Source organism: Populus euphratica, unplaced genomic scaffold (assembly GCF_000495115.2).
Source record: "Populus euphratica unplaced genomic scaffold, PopEup_1.0 scaffold46.1, whole genome shotgun sequence".
NCBI classification, from domain to species: Eukaryota; Viridiplantae; Streptophyta; class Magnoliopsida; order Malpighiales; family Salicaceae; genus Populus; species Populus euphratica.
In genome coordinates this window covers 612,332-639,397 of record NW_011499852.1, presented here as the reverse complement: position 1 = coordinate 639,397, position 27,066 = coordinate 612,332, and the positions used below count along the sequence as shown (strand labels likewise).

General features: G+C 33.7%; 2 protein-coding genes and 1 long non-coding RNA gene across 3 annotated transcripts; 1 reads left to right on the top strand and 2 right to left on the bottom strand.

Moving 5' to 3' along the window:
• Window positions 1-217: 217 nt before the first annotated feature.
• Window positions 218-9,914, top strand: NODGS (nodulin/glutamine synthase-like protein). Its single transcript, XM_011020516.1, has 18 exons — window positions 218-501; window positions 606-857; window positions 1,282-1,343; window positions 1,456-1,571; window positions 1,650-1,755; window positions 2,227-2,383; window positions 2,488-2,583; window positions 2,754-2,802; window positions 3,580-3,851; window positions 4,073-4,245; window positions 5,231-5,351; window positions 5,456-5,508; window positions 5,592-5,721; window positions 6,486-6,631; window positions 7,047-7,235; window positions 7,630-7,862; window positions 8,653-8,792; window positions 9,547-9,914. Exons 1-18 carry the CDS (start codon window positions 337-339, stop codon window positions 9,607-9,609), a joined length of 2,523 nt encoding a protein of 840 aa, XP_011018818.1. The 5' UTR covers window positions 218-336; the 3' UTR covers window positions 9,610-9,914.
• A 1,785-nt stretch (window positions 9,915-11,699) lies between these two features.
• On the bottom strand, window positions 11,700-20,039 carry LOC105121743 (transducin family protein / WD-40 repeat family protein). The gene is made up of 12 exons (XM_011020515.1): window positions 19,718-20,039; window positions 19,093-19,308; window positions 17,853-18,974; window positions 17,305-17,427; window positions 15,845-16,026; window positions 15,506-15,737; window positions 15,179-15,388; window positions 14,325-14,453; window positions 13,194-13,262; window positions 12,761-12,883; window positions 12,406-12,456; window positions 11,700-12,312 (listed from the first exon to the last, which is right to left on the bottom strand). The coding sequence occupies exons 1-12, from the start codon at window positions 19,961-19,963 to the stop codon at window positions 12,139-12,141; spliced, it is 2,877 nt and encodes a 958-aa protein (XP_011018817.1). The 5' UTR covers window positions 19,964-20,039; the 3' UTR covers window positions 11,700-12,138.
• On the bottom strand, window positions 13,486-14,318 carry LOC105121742 (uncharacterized). Its single transcript, XR_841593.1, has 2 exons — window positions 14,018-14,318; window positions 13,486-13,766 (listed from the first exon to the last, which is right to left on the bottom strand). It is a non-coding gene; the product is annotated as an uncharacterized LOC105121742 (long non-coding RNA).
• Window positions 20,040-27,066: the final 7,027 nt, after the last annotated feature.

The following is a 27,066-nucleotide window of genomic DNA, read 5'->3' as shown; positions in this document are numbered from 1 at the left end:
TTTTTATGAAATTTAATTAAAAAATATAAAAACTGCTTCATAACAAAATTTGATCTTACAGCGCAAATTCAAAAGGTACAAAACAAACGGACCCTTGGACCTACTGGAGATTTATTGACAAATAAGACCATGCCTGATAGAGAAGGCTAGGAAAGGTCAATCTACGCTTATAAGGCCATGTTTTCTAATTAATTATTAATTTCCTTACATAGAAAAAGGCACAACTATTAACGGAACTGGTAGAAGGTCCAAAACCAAACACAGAGAGGACCGCTTCTTCTACCTCTGGTCAAATAAATAGGCAAGACACACAGAGACACACAAGAAATCAAGAAAATGGAGTTTTCAGAGTTAAGAGAAGCAATAGAGAAGGTGGGATTAGTAGACGCTCATGCTCACAACATTGTAGCTCTGAATTCTTCATTTTCTTTTATCAATGCATTCACTGAAGCCACTGGCGCCGCTGCCTTGTCCTTTGCCCCTCACTCCCTCTCCTTCAAGGTACCCTCCTCACACGCACAAAAATAACACATATATCTTCATGTGTTTCTTTCTTTATGCAATCATAATGATAATAATTATGGGTTTGTTTTGGTTTTTGGCAGAGAAATTTGAGGGAGATTGCGGAGTTGTATGGCTGTGAGAATTCATTGAAAGGTGTTGAAGAATATCGCAGATCGTCAGGGTTGGAATATAGTAGCTTGAAATGCTTTGAAGCTGCGAGGATATCTGCTATATTGATTGATGATGGACTGAAATTGGATGAGAAGCTTGGTATTGAGTGGCACAAGAGTTTGGCTCCTTTTGTTGGTCGAATTTTGAGGATTGAAACCTTAGCTGAGGAAATTCTTGATAGTGTGAGATACTCTTATGTTTTGCACAAAATTAATGTTGTCGGTATTTAAGCCAGTCTGTGATATTAATTCTTTGTAGCTTTCATGGGTTGTTGGGGTCATACCTTTTTGTTTTAATGGTGGTTGTGTATTATGAAGCAGGCATTAATATCTAGGCCAATGAGGCATTAATATATAAACCTTGAGTTCAATTTTGATCAAGAGGTAGAAATTAATAATGACCCTTGACTGGTTTCTTAAATTTTTTTTCGATCTCTGATTATTATTTTCTTTTCTTAAAATTACTCACCTATTTTTTTTTTTGATGGAATGATATTATTTTATTTGTTTAAAAGTCAGAATTTTTACATGCAGTCATCAGTGTCTCTATGGCCCTTTTAATTTTAGGGTCTTATGAGGCTGTTCTTTTTATTCTGTGCTTTTACAGGAGATACCAGATGGCTGGACACTGGACAAGTTCACTGAAGCTTTTGTTAGAAAATTGAAATCATATCCTTTCAGTTAGCTGTAGCCATTTTTGTGCATCTACTATTTTATGTTTTAATGGTTATAAGTAGAGCTGTCCTTTTTTTTTTTCTGTTAGTTTCTTACAATCTATTACAGTTGCTGATAAGATAGTTGGCTTGAAAAGCATAGTTGCATACCGCAGTGGTCTAGAGATTAATACAAATGTTGCTAGAAAAGATGCTGAGAAAGGCCTTGGTGAAGTTTTACGTGGTGAGTGTGAAATGTGGATTGACATTTTTTCCGTTCTACCATTATTGCATTTAATAATTGATCCATTCTTCTTTGCAGATGGGAATCCTACTCGCATAGTAAACAAAAGCTTTATCGACTATATTTTCACACTGAGTCTAGAGGTTTCTCTAAGCTTTGACTTGCCGATGCAGATACACACTGGGTAAAAAAGATTTTTGGCTTTGTTAAACTAGTTGCACTTATGCTATGATTATTTCTAGGAATTATGGGAAAGGAACTGGAAACCTAGACTCCAGCCCGAAGCTGACTGTTGTTTATACATTTATTTATTTATTGAGATCAGTGATGAATTGACAAAGGTGGGACATGAAATTGAGACCAAGAGTACCATTGAGCTGAAAACCCAATATGTGAAGCTTAATAGTTTTAATTTTGAAGTTAATGTTAAGGACCTCATTCATTCAAGTATTGCCATGTAAATTCTAATGGCTGTAACTAAATAGTTTAAAGGAAGCTGTTAGTTTCTGTGGGTGGGGTAGATGGATTCAGCTTGATGCACATGTAATCATTATTTTCGTTTCCCTATTTATAGCCAAGACAAGGAATTGATCATCTAAATGCTCATACATATTTTTTTTAAAATTATTAAATGAGTATTCTTTCTCAAATTTAGTTTTGGAGACAAAGATTTGGATTTACGGTTGTCCAATCCTCTTCATCTTCGAATGCTTCTTGAGGATGAGAGATTTTCCAAGTGTCGAGTTGTTCTCTTACATGCATCATACCCATTTTCAAGGGAAGCATCATACCTTGCCTCTGTTTATCCCCAGGTGAAATCATTAATTTCCAATGGATTCTTTTTACTTTCTATACATGTAATTACGTTGCTTGCCCAGAAATTCTTGTGAAAATGATCCAATGTCTTTACTTTCAGGTGTACCTTGACTTTGGATTGGCTGTTCCTAAACTCAGTGTCCAAGGCATGATATCTTCTGTCAAAGAACTTTTGGAATTGGCCCCAATAAAGAAGGTGACAACAGTCCCTATTGAGAAAATACAGAAAAAATGGATTCTGTACATGGATTAGTTTACACATTTCAGAACTCTATCTTCGATGAGTTTTATTTCATCTTTTCCAATGATGTTCATGAAGTTTGTCTATACTAATGATGTTTGATGTCAATGTCAACGAACCTGCAGGTTATGTTCAGCACAGATGGCTATGCATTTCCTGAAACTTACTACTTAGGTTTGTTTATTTTCTTTGAAAATAATGCATGTTTTGCCTGAAATTTCATCGATCTAAAGTCTGAAGTTTATTTTGTAAGTGTTCTGCACATGACTATAAAGTGGATGCACTGTTCCTTTTGTGTCTTATTGTATTTGATGATGTTGGACTGTGGCCTCATTTCTTAGGATTAACATACTTTATCAATTTTTGTGTCCTTTATGTAAGAAAATAGCTAATTTACTGTCCAAAATGTATCTATCTATGGCTACATAAGATACAAGTTTTATACTAGACTTCTGTGGGAGCCATGTTAGAATATATTTTCTTTATATTTCATATCATTGGATGTTTCTCAATCTCTACGAGACTAGTATTTCATATATTGTCACTTCATTATGGTGGAGGTGACAGCTAGGAATATTTCAAAAAATTGCACATGGTCAGGGATTTGTTCTTGTTTAACTTAGGATCAGTCTTCCTTCAAGAAAAGTAAGGAAAATACTTGATCCCAAGCAAAGGCTTCTGATGTCCTTGGAACATTTCTGCATGCTGATATGCTCCCTTGTTAGTGGAGTAACCAGTCATTGATGCATACATACATCACTGCCAGCCAAATTAGTTTGTAGAAAAATGAGCATGTGGAAGCATCAACGGGGTAGCTGTATTTTTTTGGTATTGTAAATAAGGAAGTTGAAAGACCATGCTTTTTTCCTTCTAATAAACTTATGGAGTTGCCATATTTCTTGGAAGCTTTATAAAGACTATCATTTAAAACTATTGCTCATGGCTTTTCAGGTGCAAAGAAAGCACGCGAATGTTTATTTTCTGTTCTACGTGATGCAGCCATTGATGGTGATCTCACATTAGCTGAAGCTATTGAAGCAGCTAAAGATATTTTTGCTCTAAATGCTATTAAATTTTACAAGATTAATGTGGATGCAAATGCTTTTAGTTCAAAGGATACTGTTTCTGTCAATCCTGTGAAGATTGAGAGTAGAGCTCTAGAAAATAGCAGTTCACTTGTTCGTATCATGTGGGTTGACACCTCTGGACAGCACCGATGTCGTGTAAGTTGTTTTTTAAAATTTGGATTTTTGATAGTGCTTTCCTGTAGCTTGGGTCTGCCTTTTTCATGATTCAATGGGAGATTTTTTAAGGAAGCATAGAAAAGAGTTATAAACTTCCATTGGTCTGTGACATATGGGAAAACTTGACACCATTCTAGACTTCACTATTAGTCTTCTAGCATAGTTAGTTTTATAGTTTTAATTTCCATTTGTCTTTTCAGGCTGTTCCAGTAAAGCGCTTCAGTGACATTGTTAGGAAGAATGGTGTCGGCTTGACTCATGCGTCTATGGGAATGAGTTCAGCTGCTGATTCTCCAGCAGATGAGACTGGTCTTACTGGAGTAGGTGAGATCAGACTAATACCTGACGTAACAACCAGAAAGAAAATTCCATGGTACTATTTCTACATCTGAGATTGTCACTGGTGTTTTATTTTATGCTGTCATGTATTTCCATGCACTTTCTGTTTTTTAAATTTTCATTTGCAACTAAAACATGTCAATATGCCTGTAAAAGATTAGTGCTCAAGGACCTAGTACAGACCAGATCAGGCATCTGACTGAAGATTGCCAGAGAGAACAATTTATGCTCTAGTTCCACTTTTTTATTCTCATTATCAGATCCCTAGGCAAAGGCACTCCACTTGGATATTGCATGTTCTTGATCACCGGTACTTGTGCCTGACTTTTATCAACTCAGGCCACAAAAAAGTATAAGGTTATCCTTAGAGGAGAAGTTAATTTGCTATTTCTTAAAATGAAAGAGCTTTTGATTTGAAAGAAAAGAGGTGCATTATCAATTTGGCGAGGTGGACATCCTCCAATAAAGAAAAGGAACAAAAAATCAAGACAAGAGTTCTAAAATTGAATATCAGATGGGGAAACAACTATAGGGATGCAGGGTGCTATCCTACATCCTATCTCACAAAAGGACCGCAGAAATTAAAACTAATATGCTGTCATCCTGAATGAACAGCATTGGCAGCTGTCCTCTTCGTTTTCTAGAACTGCTATGGTGGTTGTCTCACTTCTCCATTTCATTCGAAAAACCACCTTATATCCCTACAATAGACAATATTAAGTTCCTAAAAAAATTTACAAGTATTGGGTGACCACTTATTTTTCTAGAGTCACTGATTTAGCTAAAAGTCACATTTGTTTGGCAGAAAATAAAAATGTTGCAGATTGCTCATTCAACAGCATAACCAATTTGCAAGGAGAAGATGGTGTAGAAATACTTTTGACAAATGTTCCTAGGTTATAATTAGTTCACATATAATTTAAAAATCTCAGTTTGTGTTCCCCTAGTGTCTATTGAGGGGATTTGAAAATGCTTATAATTGCTGTTTATTTGTACTGAAATTGTTTCTTCCACTATAGGATGGAACGGCAGGAAATGGTTTTGGCTGACATGCATCTTGTACCTGGTGAACCTTGGGAATATTGCCCAAGAGAGGCCTTGCGAAGGGTTTTAAAAGTCTTAAAGGATGAGTTCGACTTGGTATGTCCGGCATTTATATCTTTGATACTTATAAATGGGAAGTACTTTATTTTATATTTTCATATTAGATATCTGTCATCTGATTTTCTAGTGCCTATATTCAGTTAATGGATGCAGGTTTTGAAAATGAGTTTGTGCTTTTGAAGAGTGTATCATGGTATATGACATGACCTTTTGTCCTTTAAGCATCAAATTGGCTGTGACATTTGTTGTTAAATTGAAGCGGAAAATCTTTTTCAGTGAAGGGAAAGAAGAATGGGTGCCCATTGACTCAAGTCCCTACTGCTCTACAGCATCATTTGATTTAGTTTCCCCTATACTTGATGAAATAGTTGGTGCTCTTCATTCCTTGGATATTACAGTGGAGCAGGTACTGTAGACAACTCAAACGTGGTTAAACAGATTCAAATTTTAGAAGAATTTTCAATAAACCAGAAGTATGCCAACTATATGTTGCCATTATTGGTAGTTAGACACGTCTGACCTTTTCATGTCTAAGTGTTGATACAAAATGCCTTCCCCGCTGCTCTTGACTAAAAGAACTGCTCACAGAAATGAAAAATCAGGGCTCACCATAGGAATTCAAATCATACCATAAAGTGCTTGCCAATGACTTAGTTGAATGATACTAAAACTAATGTGGAATTAAGGTTGAACAAGACTTGTTTTAGAAGTAACAGGTTAGGAATGGGCTGTGAACAGTAGCTTTTTAGCAGAATATTGAAGCAAGCGAAAAAGAAAACTTCTGAAAAATAGAAGAACAGAAGAAGGACGAAAAGCTGTAGGCTCCAAGCCTTCAAAATAAATCTAGAAACTCAGTTGTATTCCTTAATTTGACACAAATGAAAATAAGACAGATGATTGCCCCACCAAAACAGCTCACATGGACCCATAGTGCTTTAGTCATGCACTTTCACTACTAAAAAATTGGGAATGATTTACTGAAGCTTATACATTTCTTATCATATAAAAGCTTTCTCAATTATGCATTCCAATAGACTGAGAAGAAGAACAGGTTTGGTTTTCCGTAGAAAAATATTTGAATAATGTACAGTCTTTGATTTTCATCGAAAGTCTTTTTCTCTCTTCGTGTCCCTTTAACCCCCCACCCCTCATTTTGGTATGTTCTTACAGTTACATGCAGAAGCTGGGAAAGGTCAATTTGAATTGGCCATGGGACACACAACCTGCCCACTCTCTGCTGACAACTTAATATATACCCGTGAAGTTATTAGGGCTATTGCAAGGAAACATGGATTATTGGCAACTTTTGTTCCAAAGTAGGTTCACTATTTTCTTTTTATATGGTAGATATTTGTTTTCTTGTTCATAGTATGAGACTGGAAAAGATACCTTTTCTGCTATTGGAGTTTTGAATATAAGAAGATGCTCACTGAATGACAAGTATTGATTTGAAAATGATAACTTCATTTAATATAGGCATCATCAATATGCTTCACCTATTTTGCTTGAATAATTGTTTCATTTTGTTTAATTGAAGTATCACCATACCCTGTGCAAAACTATTGTCCATGACTTAATACAATCTTCTCAGTTTGGATGCTCCAACAATGGACATTATAAGTTCACTTGGCTATATTTTTTAAGCACTGTTTATGTCTGGTTCTGAATTTTATAGAACCTGATATTCTTCTCTGCTTAATCTTAATCTAAAGACATTTTCTTTTTCTCTAGGCTTGCATTAGATGACATTGGTTCTGGATCCCATGTGCACATTAGCTTGTTGAGAAATGGAGAAAATGTTTTTATGGCATCTGGTGGACCTTCCAAGCATGGGATTTCGAGCATTGGAGAGGAGTTTATGGCTGGGGTTTTGCATCATCTTCCTTCAATTTTGGCCTTCACAGCACCAATTCCAAATAGGTTGTCTTTTTTTATATTTTATGTTGGTTCTTTGTGATTCCTATTCTTCTAATTGATGTGTTTTCTCATTCTCGTTATGGATAAATGACATGAGGGGTTTTCTTGCAAAAACTTAAGCTTATAGTCTCCTCTAACGTATTTCCTAACATAGGAATACTGCATTTTTAGTTTGCCAATCAAATTTCAGTTTTAGGTCTTATATTCGAGTAAGATTCCAGAGGACTTTAACTGAAACAGCCAAGTGCACGTGCACCTTTCCATCTTGGATGCACAACTTGCGGGAATCTTAACTTTCTTAATGCTACTCTAAATAAGTCGTTACTCAATATTACATGCTGGAAATTTTCTCCTTGTACACTATATTTATATCCCATCCAATTGTTGGTGCCTGTAGTTATGATCGAATACAACCAAACACATGGAGTGGAGCATACCAGTGTTGGGGAAAAGAAAACAGGGAAGCTCCATTAAGAACTGCTTGCCCACCTGGTATCATAGATGGTTTGGTGAGCAACTTTGAAATTAAATCTTTCGATGCATGTGCAAATCCATACTTGGGCTTGGCTGCTATAGGGGCTGCTGGCATAGATGGCCTTAGAAAGCATCTTCGTCTGCCTGAACCTGTTGGTAAGTTTATTTCATCTTTGATAATTCCAGACATGAAGGAAGCTTTTATGGAATTGCTTCATTTGTATTTTTTGTTTTGAGCTTAATTGACTGGAGTTATTCACATTGCATCTAGCTAGTGAATTTTTAAATTCAGTGTTGCTTTCTTTTAGTCAAAAGGTTGGTTTTAATTTCATAAATGTGAACAATGTCGTAAAAAAGTGGTTTTCTTGTGGAACACTGATACCTAGTGTGGCAGTAGACTGACAAGCTTTTGTCAATGTGTTTCACACACCAATGAATTTCCACTTATTAGTGGTTAGCACTTGAGCAAGTATGTTAGAACTTAAGATCTGTATTTTTATTCACTTCCCCTGTGGTGCTTTAACAAAGGCTTTCTGCGCAAGCAACTTTTTATCACCAGAACTTTTTTTTTTTTTGGCATAAGATTTTTTCTGCACTACTTTAACCATTATTTTTGGCCATTCCTTCGACCTCCTAACATTTTTGTTTATCCATACAGCTATTGGTCTCTGTATACTCATTTTCTTTTTTACTACAAATTTTATTCTTTCTTTACCTTTTGGAAAAACTGAAAAGTTGTATATGAATTGCTAAATTAAAGGTCTGGGTGAAGTCCTAAATCTGCATATGTGGTTCGTTCTCTACACATTATCTCAACATTGACTCGGGCTCAATTTTTACATCCCTTTGTAGCTGATTTTGCATAGTGATATTCCATTGCCTCTGCTCCTGTCCTTAAAGAAAATTGTACTGGCATCTAATGTATTCATTCTTGACCTTGAAACAGATAAAAACCCTTCTCTCTGTGCAAACCTTCCTAGATTGCCTCAATCACTTCCTGAATCTCTAGAAGCTCTTAAGAAAGACAGTGTGTTGGAGGATCTTATTGGGGAAAAGCTTTTGGCTGCTATAAAAGGAGTTCGCAAGGTATGTCCGCAAAGATCATTTTGAATGATGATGCTGAACCTACTCACTAAGAATCTGAATAAAATATAAGAATTTCTTATTTCTCAAGCTCAATTTGGCATGGAAATCCTGGAAGCCTACTTTATCAGCTAAGTCTTAAATGGGGGTTCAAGCCCTTGATCCATCATGGGCTAATTCTTACAGCTGCACTAGTTTTTCCCTTAATTGAGTTGTCCAGGAAGTGCATGCTTAAATTTCCCTTAATTGAGTTGTCCAGGAAGTGCATGCTTAAATGAAGCCTTCAGTTTTGGTTTGCTTGTAACAGTTTCAACCAAATGTTGGTGATACTGTCATAATATTGGATTTATCAGCTAGAATAATGGTATGTATGAGCAGTAGACCATTACAGGTCCTGTTTTGGTTTAACAAATAGTAATATGCAAGGACATAAAATCAGTGAGGATCTGCTATGGTATAGATGGACGATGTTGGGTTTACTTGTTAAACCAAGGACATCGAGGAAGGATTTCAGTTGCCCTGGGCGTCTAAAAACTCTTCTATTTCAAATTTATTTTAACAATTACGTAGAAATGGTCCTAGAAGTTGCTTTGAAACAAAATAAGTGCTGGCTTGCACCTAGTGATCGAGAAAGCTGTTCACAATAATGCTTTGGACCCTCCAAGCTGCACGGTGCAATAAAGGAGAGGCTGCTCTGACATCTTCTTAAATTCCTGCATGATGCAAGTTCTCATGGTTTTATGTGAATTCTTTGCAGGCGGAGATTGACTATTACTCCCAGAACAAGGAAGCATACAAGCAATTGATACACCGTTATTAGGCAGGCCATTCGTCGCAGATTGGAGGGAAAATAATGGTTTAGCAAACCAATGCAGAATTTTCTATTCTATTTGTTTGAATCCGCACCATAATCTATATGGGACATGAATGAAGACGATGATTAAACTAGTTTTTAGCAAACCAATGCAGAATTTTCTATTCTATTTGTTTGAATCCGCACCATAATCTATATGGGACATGAATGAAGACGATGATTAAACTAGTTTTTATATATAAATAAAATAAATATACACTGCAGTAAGTTTAAATAGTATTAATAATATGAGAGCACACATCTTATTAAAATCTCATGAAAATTAATGTTATGATGTAAATAGTTTAGTATTTTTTCTTCGAGTTTGTTTTGATTACTGGCATTTGTTCATGTTAGTATTTAAGAAAAGTTGAGATGAGAAAAACTTGTAAGAAAGAATGGGAGCACGGTAGGAGTTTATCATTTCAAAACTATATGTGTTTTTTAAAATATTTATTTTTTTATATTTTTTTGTTTTTATATTATTTTAATATAATAATGTTAAAAATAAATTAAAAATTAAAAAATATATCTTTTCATTGTATTTTTAAATATAAAAATATTTTGAAACAGAATCAATATTTAAATATCAAAATATAAAAATAGCAGCAGATCATCATATCAAAATTTACATTTTTAATATCAGGAAAGTGCAATGTTTTCTCCGTCGCAACAAGTTTTGTAGGAATTCTTTTAAAAGAGGTCGTGCGGTGTCCCAAAAATAAATCCAACTGTTGATGCTAGGCCCAAGCGACCTCCACTTCACGCTATTCTAGCCAAGCCCAAACAGAATGTCCTCCATGTCGTTCAGGCCAGCCCAGATGCCTTGCCTTGAAAGCCCAAACAGGCAGAAAAATAAACGAAATGTGCCCTCCCAAGATAATGAACATTTTACTTAGTCAACATGTAGATTCAATGGCCGGAGTCGGAGCAAGGAGATCCCAGGGTGGAAGAACGAGAGAGGAATGGGGGCACAAAAGTCAAAGCAGGAGAGAGAAAAAGAAAGAAAAAAAATAGAGAAGAGAATATAACATTAAAAACATGCTATAGCGACATTGATAACATTTTTTAGATATATATCTTAATGAAAACAAATTTATAGACACGATGAAAAGTTAATTTTGAAGCTAATGATTAGTTACACTCTTCGTCGTTTAAAGACAATGACAAGTGAGCGCCATAAATTAATTATAATCATAAATATTGTTATCAATAATAAGCATGACACTCATCTTTTTTTTTTTTTTTCATGAAGTAATTTCAAGTGATTGAGCATATAAATACACTCAATCATCAGGTAAGACAAATAATGATGGGTTTAAAAATAGGTAGTACAGTATCATATCTTGATTGGCTTACCAATTATCATTATGGTACCATTTTTTTCAATTAATTGTAATCTCTTTCTAGCATGTTTTCTTAAATGGAACTTCCTCCCTTATTATTAGCAAGCGAGCACCATAAGCCAGTAGTAACCATCAATATCTTTATTAATGACAAACATGACATAATTGTTATCGTGATGCTGACTTCTGAAGAGAATAGCGGTCCAGTTGACATCGGTTGTGATTACAGGACAATAAGCAAGATTTTATATTGCCTTTGCTATCCACAAAGCTTGCTTATCCCTTTTCTTTATGTTCTTCAATCTCTCCATGAATTCCACTATTTTTATCCTCCTTTTCCCATTATCATCACAACATCATCGATACTTCTAGTATATTACTATTTCGCTTCTGCTCCCACCAATTTCCATACAGTTGCAGCTTCTCCTGAATTCTTAACCACATATAAACTAGACTTGGTACAGTGCTGTCATGAGTAAACGCCTCCTTTTCAGCGCAGATACGTGATGGGAGACATCAAGAGCGATTCAGAACTATAAACTGAGCGATAGTTGATAGAACATAACGAATAGTATGCTCTCCACATTTCTGACACCATCTCACTCCAAAACATGGGTCTAACAAACTCAAATGAATATACCTTACAGAATTTAGGATGAGATGTGATGCAGAGAATCACTTTGCAGTAGTTGTGGAAATCCAGACAGTTCCTAAACCACAAATCACAATGCCTTCGACTCCAGACAAAATATTTGTCTGGAAAATTCCGATTAAACAAGTGAGATGATCATTACATTTAAGCAAAGCATTTTTCTATGGAAAAAAGGATAAAATAATTTTTAAATACTGTGCGATTATCTCATACCTCATTCAAAACTCAAATTTCCGTTATCAAACAATCATTTTACATATACTACATGATAATAAAGACACCAAAACTACCTGTTGCTAACTTGAAGCATCCTTCGTCTTTGCCTCACCAGCAATGAATTTCTTTTCAACTTATGCATAAAGGCTTTGATAAAGTACCAAGCAGCAAGTTTGGAATATGGATGTGGTCCTTTCTCAGGCATTAGACTTGTAATGTTTACTGATTAACCATTTGCTGACTCGTAACTATTCAATTTCTAGGACATAGTGCTGGTGTTGCTCAAAATCCTGTCAAAGCGTGCATGTCACTTGATGTTTTCTTTTTTTTCTTTCTCCGTTTTTCTTCTCTTGTATCAGTCCTTGCTTCCAGACGTTTTGACTGCTGTAAGCGGATTTCTAGCAACTTTGCTTTTGCATCTCTAAAGAGTGCATCTGATCTTGAAGCCATCAATTCCTGATACATTGAATTGACAAACAAAAGTTTTAGGCAAAACAAAGAATTGCTTTTTTTCAATCACAATTGCCAGAAGTTAAAACTAATTCACACCTTGAGATGATCCATCGCAGCAAGATTGAAACCCAGAGTATCTTTGCATTCCTGAGACAAGCTCAAATGAGATATTGTTAATACAGGACCATATATTTCTCATGTTCTCACAAAACAGAAAAAGGAAAACACTGTCATAAGCATTTAAAAACTATAAAAAAATTTCTGTTCCCAGATATTGTTCAAAGGAAAAAACCAACGAGACATTTTGTCAAGAACATCATTGAGAAAGTCCAGCATAACTAGATGAAAGTTCAGATAGAATCATGTCACGGGCTGAATGTCACTATCCAATCCAAGAAATACTAAGATAAGAGACCTAACAAGGACTCTAAAAGCTGACTTGTATGACTACCTTGACTCTTTCATAAAGAATGTCTTTGAGAAGAGTCAACACCGGTCTTGCAGCTGGGGTTGTAACCAACTGATTGTAATGTGTCTGCAATAGCACAGTAGCAAGCCTGCAAACAAGCTCAACCTGGAAAGTGGTGTTAAAAATGATTATCAACAACTATTTGATGGCAACAAAAAAGAAAAAAAGCACACCCTTGCACGCGCAAAGCAATGGACATGCATGCCTCATAGTTAGAACCTGATCTCCAGATGAATTGATGTAGTGATCCCTATTAAAAGCTATGAATAATGGCCAGTTGTTAATCTCCATGCTGATGTTTAATTACAGAAACTAAAAAGATCACAACATTCCACATACCATTTAATAAATGTAAACAAAACCGTCTAAATTCAACCACTTCTGTATGTAAGACTGGAAGTCTATTAGTACCAACCTTATCAGGATTTGAGGTCCAATCCTTACAGTAAGACAGAAGCTTCAAGCCATCTGAGAATGGCAAAGCCTGCACAGAAATCATTTGCCGTTAGACTTCAAGAAAATAATCTGAATCATAAACCTCCTAATCACATGTGCACGAGCTTATAGCATAATCAATTGCCAGAGAGAGAGCAAAAATGATAGGTTTTTTAGCCCAGTTTTGAAAGGCATTTTAATTTTAAAGGAACAAAGAAGGTGCATGCAGCAGCGACATTAAAAAAAAAAAAAAAGATTCATCATTTTGCATTGTTGTTTCCACAACAGCTATTTGTTTGGATGATATCCCAGTCTGTCTAGAACAAAATTTGGCTGTGCGTGCATGTGAGTGTGATAGAGAGAATTTCAAAGGTCCAAGTGCAGGTGAAATTACTAAAATGAGAAGAGGTGGTATGACAGCAAGGACAATCACACATGTTCCAAATACCAGGTTACAGTATGCACCCTTAGGAGGTTGGATTAGGTAATGCTAGGACAGCTGATGTTGCAAATTTGTCCAGCTTAAGTTGCCTGTGAAGGATCACAGTAGGACCTGAATAAATTACTAAAATGAATAAATTTGGCTGTGCGCACATGTGAGTGTGATAGAGAGAATTTTAAAGGTCCAAGTGTAGGTGAGATTACTAAAATGAGAAGAGGTGGTATGACAGCAATGACAATCACACATGTTCCAAATACCAGGTTACAGTATGCACCCTTAGGAGGTTGGATTAGGTAATGCTAGGACAGCTGATGTTGCAAATTTGTCCAGCTTAAGTTGCCTGTGAAGGATCACAGTAGGACCTGAATAAATTGTTATATTCTGCATAATTTCTGTGCTAGACAGTGGCAGAAAATGAATTTAATGAGCAGTGATCTGGAACTTAATTAATACTGGAACATGGAATCTATAAACTTATTGAAGTTTCACATAGAGTGATGGATGGACTTGTAAAATTTCTTAGCCATGGCAATTTACCCCGACAAAGTCTTTGTATAAAGTAACAGATATTTACCACATAGATAGAAAGGACCTATTTCACCTACATTTTCACATGTAAATGGAGAACATAGTACTCCTCTATGAGAATATTGTGTGATGCTAAAGTACCAGTAATGTCTGCTCCAGATCATTGGTGTGAACATTTGTGAAAGCATGGAGAACATAATTAGATGGCGAGAGCCCACGCATGATAACATTTGGTTGGTATTCTGTAACATTTCCCTTGGTGTTCTCCTCCTGAAAAAAATACGTAGGCAAATAGCTTTCAATAACAATCATGTTTCAACACAAGCAAGCTTAGCCTAGAGGTTGTTCACTCGGTAGCTTCCTTCAGTGAAGCAAGCAAGGTTCCAGTTTACATTATAATAATGTAATGGGGAGGGCTGCCCCCCATTGGGTAGCCCAGGGCCTCCCAATGGACCTAAAAATAATAATCATGTTTCAGGCCTCTGTAATTTTTAATCACTTCCGCTCAACCACGTACAACTTAGTGTCCATGACCAAAGTGTCCAAACATCCGACTCAACTAAAATTCCAGTGTGTCTTTCGATCCTAATGCTCAACTCGTTCTAGAATAAACTGTGATATGAAGAAGATGGGGAAAAACATCAAGAACATGCAAATAAAACTCAAAATAGTTTGCTGAAACTCGAGGTTTAGCACTCCAAGACTACCTTGTTTGACAATCATCAATTCACCAGAAAATCTACACCTCCCATTCACTTACCTCTCTTTCTTATTTGTTTGTTTGTTTCTTCTTTTACCTATAAGTTTGCTGAGACTCACGAATTGCTACTCAAGGACTAGCTTGGTTGACAATCATCATTAACTAGTAAATATACGCTTGCTGCTCACTTTTCTCCTCGTTATTTTTCTTTTCAGTATACAAATAGCTAACAGAATCAGGTAAAAGGGGGCAGAAAGGGAGTTTTATTGTAATCAAATAGTGAAGAAAAACATACCTGATGTTCAGCAATACGCTTCAATTCTACCTCTGCTACATCTAAAGCATCAAGAATTAAGTCAGTTGCAGAAAGGGTTTCTTGTGTTTTCTTCCCTGCCAAGGCAACAGCTCCCTCCTCTGGAAGTTCTTCTCTAGGCACATGCTTGTTTTCAAATGCATTCTCAATGTCAGCTTCAAACATTTCTTCCAACCTTTTCTCTTTCTCCTCCTGCAAATCCAATAATGCAGTATGTTAGTTGAAAACCAATCTCAGCCATTATTTGCACCAAAGGTACATTAGGTGAACATTAACTACCAAACTTGAAAAACAACAATAAGAAAGCACCTCAATGAAAAAAGGCTCCTCAGTACGATCCCAGCGACGTAGTGATCGATCATGGGATCCTGTAACAAGAAAATCACCACGACTACTGATTGCAAGACCCCAAACATCTGCATGATGTCCCTCAAGGGTTAAAAGAAGCTCAAATTTATCAGCATCCCAGTATTTTACAAGCCGATCTTTTCCAACGCTAAACATATAATGGGTATTCCGCACAAATTGCACTGCCATGACACTAAAACAGAAATAGCTCATTAGAATTACTCTTAAGCCCTCATCCATGCAATAAGAAATTAAAGGGAAAAAATTTCTTCATGTGCCTTCAGAAAAAGTAAGCAGCACCTATCAGCATGAGCAAAAAGGGATTTGTGGCAGTCACCAAAATCCAAACCCCAAATCTTCAAGTTTTTGTCTGCGGATCCAGTAACAATCAAATCTCCATCTGATGAAACATCCATACATAGCACAGGCAGCTTGTGACCATATAATGAAAGGAAAAATTTGAACGAATCCAAGAAGAAAACCTGAATACCATTGTATAACTGTGTTAAAAGACTTGAAACAATAAGAAGCTCAAAGAAATATTGAATATATTATTTCAACTATACAAGATCCACCTAAAATGAAGGGACTACGGTAACAAAAACTTTTATCAGCTATGCAATCTCATCAAGGGATTCAGAAATTAAGAGCCTCATATCAATAAGCACCCATCATAAAATCAGTAATGAGAATCACCGCTCAATTGGCCAATTAATTTCCAGTGCTTTATACCAATTACTTTAATTCTGAGCCAACAACAGGACACCTTTTATTGAAATTCATAATGGTCAGTAGCGCTCACATCCTTCAATTGAACCTCCCATCCTAGTTCTCTTGGAAACACACCAGGTGACTTTAAGAGATGTCTAACTGTCACTCACAGCACTCCATCTTTGCTGCTTTGTAATGCACAATGTTCAATCATATATCAGAGTTAATAGCTCACTTTAGAGAATCAATGAATGTGATCAATGTATAACCTAGCATCTCTCCCTCTCAATCATCTTGACTCCAAACTAGCATCTGCTCCCTTTCTGTTCATTTTTACATGATATGATTATCAATGGTGGCCCAAGTGAGACGAATAGGTTTTAATGACTTTTAACTTGCAGTAAGGAAAACACAGTTGCAGGAGTTAGCAAAGAAGCCTCAATTTAGTAATCAAGTTATTTGAAAGGGACCCACCAAAGAATCAAAATCCCATTCCATGGTCACAGATAAAGTTTTATTGGCCTCTGCTTGCAGTCTTAATCCATTAAAATACAATTTTATGTATTTACCTTCCACTAGGGCATTTCACAAATTTCTTTGATGGGTTCTAATAGACAAGAAAGAGTTAAATATTTGCATCATGTCAATTTAACAGAATCCAATTATGTGAGGGAAAATAGAATTGACAAGATGGCGCTAAGTATTTTAGGTGGATATTAATACAGGTATCAAATACACTTTGTTCGTCTAGATGCCATCAACCTAAGCTTCATATTACTAGACAAAATATTATAATGAAATGTCAAAACTGAAAGAATATTCAGAAAATCAATTTAGTTGACAAATGTAAAATAGTGGGTTGAAGGGGTAGATCAAATATAAGTGAAAAAAAGAAATCTACCATAGCATGTTTTTTCAAAGAGCAAAGATGATTAGGCAATGACCTTAGATAACCTAGCAAGATCTTAAGGAAGATATTCATCCACTAAACTAACTGACATGAAAAAAATCAAGTTCAAATCATATAGCATCAGAAAAGACAACTTGACCTTGACTGTACAATCCAACAGTGCAACGGCAATATATTTAGCATCAGGGCTAACTACAACCACGAGAACATCATCATTCATCTTCATAGACCTTGCATTTGACAAAACAAGGTTCTTCGAGTCCTGCAAATTAAACAGAAATAATCTTGCCTCAATAACACAATAACTATGGAAGCTGAATTACTCAGGTTGAAAATCATAAAAACATGCTAGCTACCTAAAACTTAAAAAATAGGCTAGAAAGACAGTTTCTCAAATAATAACGCTAAAGATATGAATATTTTTACTAACATATTCACGTGGCTTCTTATGTGGTAAGCAACACATTACATATGCTAAGTCCTGCAACACTTCCAACTAAAACAAAATTGCCTATGATAAATGCAACATTTGTTCAAATGGACACTATGGTTTGCACCATATTATGCTCCAAAAGAAAGCATGATAACGTTTACATGCAAAGAATTTTCAATAGGAAAAATGCTGGAAAACAGTAAATAATTGTATAACACAAACATAAATAACAGGAACAGAATAGAAGGCCATACCTGACCAGGTTTCTGTTTGATTTGATACTCCCAGAACTTAACATCATGATCAGCGCTGCCTGTGACAAAACCATTTTCATTTGGAAGAGCAGCAATAGACCGTACAGGCCCACCATGAGCTTCCAATGTGTCAATGCAAGTGCCGCTACCAATGTCAATTACCTCTATCTTTCCACTTTTAGTTCCAACAAAAGCATACTTGTTCTGTGGGATGATTAAACCACACAGTCCATAATCAGAATCAATGGTCCTAAGGCAAGAACCAGTACTTGGATTCCAAATCTTTACAGCATTGTGACTGGTTGACATCAAAAGAGTATTGTCTGAACTGAGTGTAACACTTCTGACATCAGAACGGTGCCCTTGTAGCTCAATTGCTAGAGTTTTTGTGTTTGTGCTGCTTTCAATGGAGTAAAATTCCAATAGATTATTATTCAAAGACAAAGCTAAAGTAGCCAAGGAGTTCTTTGGAGTAATTGGACTAAATGAAATGGAACAGATCTTTTTGCCAGCTCGAACAGTTTGAAGATGTTTAAAAACATCAGAAACGGTAACTGTGGGGGTATTTCCATCTTCGAATGCATGTTTTGTATCCTCTTTAGATTCAGTTGTCCCAAGTTCCCCCTTGGCAGATTTCTTCTCTTTCTTCCTATGAAGCCTGCGTTTAGCTTTACGGCTAGCTACTACATCTCCTAGTACATGGAATATGTCCACAGTCTTCCCAGCCACTTGACAAGCCAGTAAACTTCCAGACTTGTCGAATCTCACAGTTGCGACTCTATCTTTGCTTTGCCTCTTAATCTCACCAAACAACTTCAGGACTTCCCATTTATTTTGAGTGGGCATATCTCCACTGTTCACAATTACAGCTCCTTTTTCATTGGATATGGCTTGTGTGTTTTCTGAGTCATGCTTGATTGTATAAAATCGAATTTCTGGATCTGCTGAACCAGTGACTAAGTATCTCTCCTCTGGGTCAGCATCCATTGCCCAAATTTCACTGTGGTGTCCACTAATTATTTGCATGCAGTGCTGTGTTTCTAGATCCCATACTCTCAAAAATTTGTCTTTTGAAGAACTAACAAGTTTTTTAGTGGACTCCAAGAAAACAAGGTCAGTAACCTGAAAAATGAAAATGACACAGATGGAGATGAACTTTATGCCAAACAATTATAAACAAGAAAACCAAGTGACGGAAATGATATTCCCCCCGCTAAAATGAAAGGCTGTAGAAACAAACCTGGTCACGATGCCCACGAAGGCGAAAAAGGCCTGTTTCTCCAACAACATCCCACAGTATAACATCATTATCTTTACTTCCAGATGCAAGCAAAGCCCCAGGCTTGTTATAACGTAAAACAGTCACTGCCCCCTTGTGGCCATTCAGTGTGGTCTCACAGGTTCCTTTCTCACTATCCCAAATTCTTATACTACCATCGGCATATCCAACCGCTACCTGCATTCAAATCAAATTAATTTGCTTCCATTCTCCCCTATATCAACCTATTTATGGTGTCATACCCCAAAGACTCGAAATCTTAAAGATACCAAAAACCATATAAAACCAAAAAATTTCCATTTCCATATATATAATAAGTTGTATTTGAAAAGTCCGCAATTCGTTATCATCACAGCAAGATAATAAGACTAAAATAGCTAAAGCTTATACCCTATTTTTATCCTTCAAAAAGAAAGAAGGCTAAAACTTTTTGAAACCCCATTTTCTCTTCATAGTCTAGACTCCATTTATCCATTAAATTGAATGAAATAGAAACAGTATCACCATTCACTTAATTTCGATCTTCTCAGCTTAATTAACATAGAATATCCAATGCCAAACACAAATTTAGAAAGAATATTTGTACCAGAGAGGATGAAGAAGGCGAGGGTGCGATAGAAGTGACAGCGAGAGAGGGACCACTGCGAGAAGAAGAGGTAGAAGGAGCTAGGGTTTTGGTGCATATGCCTTGACGGACGTGCCAAACACCGACCTTCTCGAGCGCCGGAGTGAGTAAGTGCTTCCCTGAGCTGTCGTATGCAATGTTACCTTCTACCGATACTATTACACCAAACGATAGCGCTGGCTCGTACCTTAGGTACGACTTGACCATTGCTGCTTTCGCTTGCTGCTATGGCTGGCTGCTATGGCGTTACACAAGTCCTTGAGGTTTTAAGGGTTTAACAACAACTATACATGTATTTATTCACTAGCTGTATGGGGTTGGGGACCGGAGAGGATATTTTGGGCCGACGTAAGCAATCATGGACATGAGCCCAATGGGTTAAATTCAATTTCTTATTAGCAGTTATGGGCCGGCTCCTCTGGTCCAAACCAGCCCATCTCTTCACCGGGTTTTACTCCCACCGCCTGATCAAACATTCAATTAATTAATTAATTAATAGGAGACTAAGTCTACGTTTCCTTTCCTATTTATTTAAATGCAAACTATTTATGTTTTAGATTTATGAAAACTTTACTTCTCACAATCTAATCAAAGGTTTTAACCCTAACAAGATAAAAATAAAAAAATTTATTTAGCACAACATAGTTCTCTCTTCAATTTATTTTTTTCCTTGATAAATTATAATATTTTTTATATATAAAATATCTCCAATCAGTTTGCATATAAGTTTATGAAACATAACTTACACCAAATTAAATCCCAAACAAAGTTTATGAAACATAACTTAGAGCAGTGTATGGCCATCAGTATTAATGGGTAGAGAAAGTCAAACCAAAATCCAAATAGAAAGCATACATCTTGACTTACATTTGCTTTACCAGCTCAGCTATCTACACAACACAATAAAAGATGGATCTTACTCGGCCGGTCAATATATAACACCTAAATCAACTTGTGTTACCGTTGAATAATCTATTTAAATTGTTGAACTTGATTAAATATTGAAAATCTAATTTACCAAACTAGTCTATGGGTTTCAAATTACGTAATCTGCTCAAACCAAACCAATCAGAGACTTGTCAACTAACCAAATAACAGGGACTTTAGCACCACGGCAAGTTCATGAGGTGATCATAAGTCACAACTAACCTCACCAAGCAGCCGACCAGGTCCCTCAAGTAAGATCAGTTTCCTCGCAGAGCTTCATTGTCATCTGACGACTTTGTCCGATCTGGGTCGGAAATTAATTAACTTCCATGCATTTTTTTTCCATGTATTTTAATAAATCGGTGCGTATATTTACTTATCGTAGATTATTTGAACTATTTGACCGCACGTCAGCTCCTCCTACACTCCAGAGAGCTTGTCTAACGAGTCTCAATGGCATTCAAATCATATGATACGGACATCCTAGCTTTAATCAGATCTGAAGCAAATGTCGGCATCTTATTTTATGAAGAATTAATTAATTAATTAATTTATACATACAGTACATGTTATTTTTTAAAATGATTTTAATTTAAAAATATTTCAACAAAAATTAAAAAACTCTTAAACGCACCGTTATGCCGAACAACGTGATGGATCAGCAGCTCTGATCACTTTTCTAGCAAGTTGGGGCTACAAGACGAAGATATGTATATATAATTACACATTTTGGGATAATGTTGCTGCTGTTCTTTTCAAGTATTTTTTATATTAAGATAATATTTTTTTATTTTTAAAATCAATATATAAAAAAATTATTTTAAAAAAAAATCAGTTTTCCAAAAAAACTATCATCACACAAAGCAACATGGCTGTCAAGTGAGAACGAAGGTATATTAGTCAAAACAACGTATGACAAACGAGGCTTCCAAGAAGTCAAATCCCATTAACTACCCCCATAAGTTACTTTCTTTGAATTTGGTTCTCAGCAGTGTTTTGTACAAATTTGTTTTTTATATTTTTAGATTATTTTGTTTTGTTGGTGTTAAAATTATATTTAAAAATAAAATAAAATATTATTTTAATATATTTTTAAATAAAAAATATTTTAAAAAACTATTATTACAGTAATTTCAAACACTCATTTAATTAATTAATTTCGTCCAAATCCAGCTAACACAGACCACTATATGAGCAGGGATACTCCAAGGTAATTAAGTTCTTATAGTGCTATTTCCACTACATATTACCAGCATGCCTTGTACAGTGTCTTGTTGGAAGATTTTTTTATTTGTTTATTTAATTAAGAATCATCTGAATTCATGTGCTATATAATAATGAGTAATCGAGTATAGACTAACTTAATATCTTTTTTTTTAAAAGAAACTATCTTAATTTCCTAAAGTAAGGGACACAAAGGTACTTTCAATCTTATTTCCTAAAGTAAGGTGCTCCATGCCATGATAACACTTAAATAAAGGCAATATATGATCTCATTTTCCTTTCTATAAATTGTCATTAGCTATAATATATGATATCATTAAATTTTAATTTTCAAACAATTGGTAACTATTTAAAAAAAAATATATGAGAATGCATTATCTGCTTTTTAAAAATAAATAAATTACAGTTTGATATGACATGTAGGTTAGGTTTAGTCTAACCTCTCTTTTTTTCTTCTTCTTTCTCTCTTGGTTTTTAAAATGTTTATTTTGATTTTTTTTAATTATTATTAATCTTTTAAAATGTTTATTTAATCTTTTGATAAAATTTTATTTAATCTTCTGATGCTTTGAAAATATTATTATAATTTATATGTAATTTTATTTTATTTATAATTTATTTAAATAATTTATATTTTAATTGTAAGGAAAAGGTTTGTTATTGCAATCAAAATTAATCTCTAATATAAAATAAATTAAAATATATAAAATAAGATAGATAGTCCAAGTAAAACATTTATATTTATATCTATTTTTAGCTTCTACTAGAAAGATTACCTCTTTATTTTATTATTTAATCAACATTAACAACTCTATTTGATTTGTCATTTTATTTATTTTATCAAGCATAAACAACTTCCTTTTGTTTTTTAATTAAAATAATTCATGTTGCCTTAAAATACATCCATCTCACATGTTCCTTTTAAATGGGTTAGGCACGTTGGCACACCTAAACTCATGCGCCCAACATCTTCCCCCTTCAATTTAAACTAAAACTCATTAAAATAAACAAATAAAGATATATTTAAGGTATTATTTTATTAAATATATTTCAATTTTTTACTTTATTTTCAAATAAGATTATAAAATTATTTTGTTATACTAGTAAATCCTACCTTTGCACAACCCTTCTTCGTATTGTTTTGGATTTTTTTTCTACATTTCATTCAATAACTTCCCTATATATTTATTTTATTCATAAAAATTTAAAAATAAAAGTAAAAACGATGATGTATTTACAATTTTTTAGTTAAATCGAGTTTTATCATGTCAAACAGTTTATATTTATAGCTGTATAGCTTCGCATTGAAACATTTTATATTTATAGCTGTATAGCTTCGCATGGAATAAGATCTTGTTTTCACACGTGTTAAACTTTCAATTTCACAATTGAAAATTTTCTTGGTTCAAAGAGATATTTTAACAGCTACTGTAAAAAAAAATTACGTTAAAAATAACTTTTTACCCGACGAGCGTCGGTAAGTTGGCTAGTAATAAGGTGCGTTTCAACAATAATTCTGGAGGGCAGCAGGCGGCGCTGAAGTAAAATGAAAATCGTAAGGGGCAATAATAATTAACGAGCAACTTGAGCAGTGGACTGACCATTGCAGCGGTCAATGACAGCTGGGAAGAGCGCTTCGAACACGTGGGCCAGATCCATCACACGTGTTTCCATATTTCTTCAGACAAGGGATCCACATATATTTTTACGAGTTTGCCATCCCACGGATAAGAAACATTCATGTCTTAGACAAAGCTCGACTATTCTCTATTTTACTCTCACATCAAATATTGTATAGATTTTGTTTTTAGTTTTCAATATTCTTAATTAAGTATTTCCTTTCATATCTGGTCAAAGATTCCAATCTAAATTATATATTTTATTGAAAAGGGATTTATTTTATAAGAAATTTAACATTTTTAATTAAATAATCTTAATAAAAAGACCGGTTGAAAAATGAAGAATAGCATAAAAAAAATATTTGAAGTCAAAATTAAAATTGCTCAAATAGTTGACACTGATTTCCTTGCCTGTACCCTTATGCGTGTCAAAATGTGGTAACGTTCCAGTGAGCATATTTTATTTATTAGGCGTAAAGTCATAACATAATAATTAACATGGTTGGAATTTGATATGACCAGAAAAAAAAACTGAAGGTGATGTTGTTTGGATTTTTTTAATTTAATTAATATTATATTTTAAAAAAATAATGTTTATATTATTAGAATTTTTTTGATAATATCATTAAATTTAATATAAAAAAAAATAATGTTTATGTTATTAGAATTTTTTTTGATAATATCATTAAATTTAATATAGCATCTCAACTCTAAAATATTTCAAATTGATGTGTTATTCTATTTAACCTTCAAATTAAATGGTATATGCATTATTTTGATATAACCTAGTCAATTAATTAAGTTTAAAAACAATTTAAATATGAAGTTAAAAACATGGTTCAACTTCAATAAAATCATGAGATAATATTTTTTAATATTAAAAAAAATAATATATCAATTTTATTTGAATTAATTTATTAAATTCATAACTTAGATTATGGGCACGACCACAATGAATTAACATAGTTAAAACATTTATCTCTTTTCTTTTTTTTTTCTTGTTTTCTCCCTGAAAAAAAATATAATTTTCATTAAAAAAATGATAGCATATATAATAAATTGAAAAAAAATATTAACATGTAACTAAACTTAAAATTTTTTAAAAACAAAAACTTATTTATTTTTACATTTTAAAAATATTCTTTAAATAAATTGAATTTTTTATTTCAAATTAATATTTTTAATATATTAATATAAAAGTAAAAAAAAATTATTTTAATACACTTCTAATTAAAATTATATTTTAAAAAACAATTATTATCACATTTTACATTACCAAACAAGCTTATAACTTATAAATACATGGATAAAATGATGAGTCAGACCTGTTATTTTTTTATTATTCTTCAATATCCATGTTCATCTTTATTCTTCAAAAAAACTCTCTATCTCTAAATAAATCAGTTTAGAAATAGTTTTTTTAAAAAAAACAAAAAGGTAAACAAAAATACCAGTATGGGTGGCCATGAACGGTTGGCGGCACGAGACAACTTGAAGCAGTATGTGCTGGTGGGAATGGAGAACCTGAAAAGGACAGTATAATATGCCATACCAACCTACCTATAGTTATATGCCGACCAGAGCCTCATGAGTATATTTTATTTCATAATCATTGATATTTTGGTACGAGCCTCTCCAAATGATTCCAAATAATATAAATAATATATCTTCTTTAATCATTAATTGAACTGAATTTTACGACCCTGAAATTGTTTAGCTCTGTATTTGTTTTTGCATTCAATTTTTTTTGAAATTTTATGATTTTAAAATTAATTTTTTAATAATTTTGAATTTTTTTTGATAAACTTATATTAAAATTTAATTTTTTAAAATAAAAGATATATTTTAATATATTAAAAATAAATACTCTAAAAAACAATCATCATTCTATTTTCACCTACTATTAATATTGAAACCACCCACCTCCCAAGGACACACAGAAAAAGAAAGAGAGATGTAGCATCATTTTACATCAAGTCGCATGTGAAAGAGGATTATCACGTGAGACATGAAAATAGCATTTCTAAATTTATGCTCTTTTTTGTTTTATGATTACTTGATTCGTTTTTTGTTTTTTTGTTTTTATCCAAAATTACATTTATTTTTCTTGAAGGATTGCAATTTCATTCTTATTCATAATTATGAAATATACATACTTCATCATTACCCAAATTTTTTAAAATTAGTTTGATAACAAACCTAATTTAAAGCCTAAAGCTTTAGTTATAAGTTTTGTTTAAGTTATTAAATTTTTATCGAGTCATTTAAGTTAATTTTAATTTTTTTATATAAATAAAAATAATATTATTTTGATTTAAAATAAATAATAATTAATGAATTATAATTAATTTTTTAACTAAATCTTAGCAAGTTAACAAAGTTAACAAGTAGGATAATCCGAATTCTTGATTTTTTTTTTATTTTTTTAAATATAAACTTGTTCAGTTTAATGCTAGGCCGGATTTTAAAATTACATGATCATCATCCAAACATGTAACGGAAATTAAAATAATAAAAGAACTCAAGATGCCTTCAGGTTAATCCACGTAATTTGCTTGTTTAGGTAACCCAACATTTCCACCAAACTCGTGGGCGGTTGCCTTTACACAAATATCTGGATCACATTTTGCCAAATAATAATAATAATAAAATTACAAGTTGCAAAGCATAGAATGCCTGGAGGCTTATGGAGTCCCAAACTTCATTTTTGTTTTTTAGCTCACGAGGATACGTGTTATAAAAAATAGCAATAAAAGAAGAGAAGCTCCATTTCACAAAATTCCCATTATAATTTTATAGCTTCTTTTACGTGACTTTTATGCCATTTGTCTTATAATTCTAGATAAATTAATCTAAATATATTCTCAATCACACATTTAATTATCCATTTTTACTTATTTCTTACAATTTAAAAAGTTATATTATTCTAAAATCACACAACCATCGGTATTACTATTCTAATGCCAAACGCATATTAAATATCTTACATGGTCGGTGAATAAATTAATAAAAATTAATATTTGACCTCTAAAGCATGCACGTTATTTTATTCCAAACTTTTTTTTATTCACCTTCGTTATCATATTATATAATGTACAAAGTTTGAATGGGATAGAAGTGTGATTTGATTGGGTGGATACTAGACGACATTGAATATTAAACGTAAGAGATAATACACTAAATATGGACAGATAAGCTGGCACCTTTTTCCTTCTTAACTTTGATAGAAAAAGGAATCCATGTCACCCACTAAATGGGCCCCCATGAAATCTAGAGGTGCAAACGTTAGATCTATAACTGGGGTGAGTGGCTGTGAGTGATTGTTGCAACTCAAGACAAAAGCATAGAATCTTTTCATTTTAACGAGGAGACCTTTAACCTCTAAATTCCTTGACTGACAAAACAAAACCTCTAGATGAATCTTCAAATTCTGTTAAAATAAAAAAACGATTTTGTTCTAGTTAAATATTTATGGGTACAATATTATTTATTTGAAATCATAATTCATTATCAACCCAAAGTTCCAAGCTTTGAGAGAAG

Coding starts and splice junctions, on each gene's coding strand:
- NODGS (XM_011020516.1), top strand. CDS start 337: ATGGAGTTTTCAGAGTTAAGAGAAGCAATAGAGAAGGTGGGATTAGTA. Junction 858..1,281: donor CTGAGGAAATTCTTGATAGT/GTGAGATACTCT, acceptor GTGCTTTTACAG/GAGATACCAGATGGCTGGAC. Junction 1,572..1,649: donor CCTTGGTGAAGTTTTACGTG/GTGAGTGTGAAA, acceptor TCTTCTTTGCAG/ATGGGAATCCTACTCGCATA.
- LOC105121743 (XM_011020515.1), bottom strand. CDS start 19,963: ATGGTCAAGTCGTACCTAAGGTACGAGCCAGCGCTATCGTTTGGTGTA. Junction 15,389..15,505: donor AGGAGCCTTTTTTCATTGAG/GTGCTTTCTTAT, acceptor TTGGATTTGCAG/GAGGAGAAAGAGAAAAGGTT. Junction 12,313..12,405: donor CTGCGATGGATCATCTCAAG/GTGTGAATTAGT, acceptor TCAATGTATCAG/GAATTGATGGCTTCAAGATC.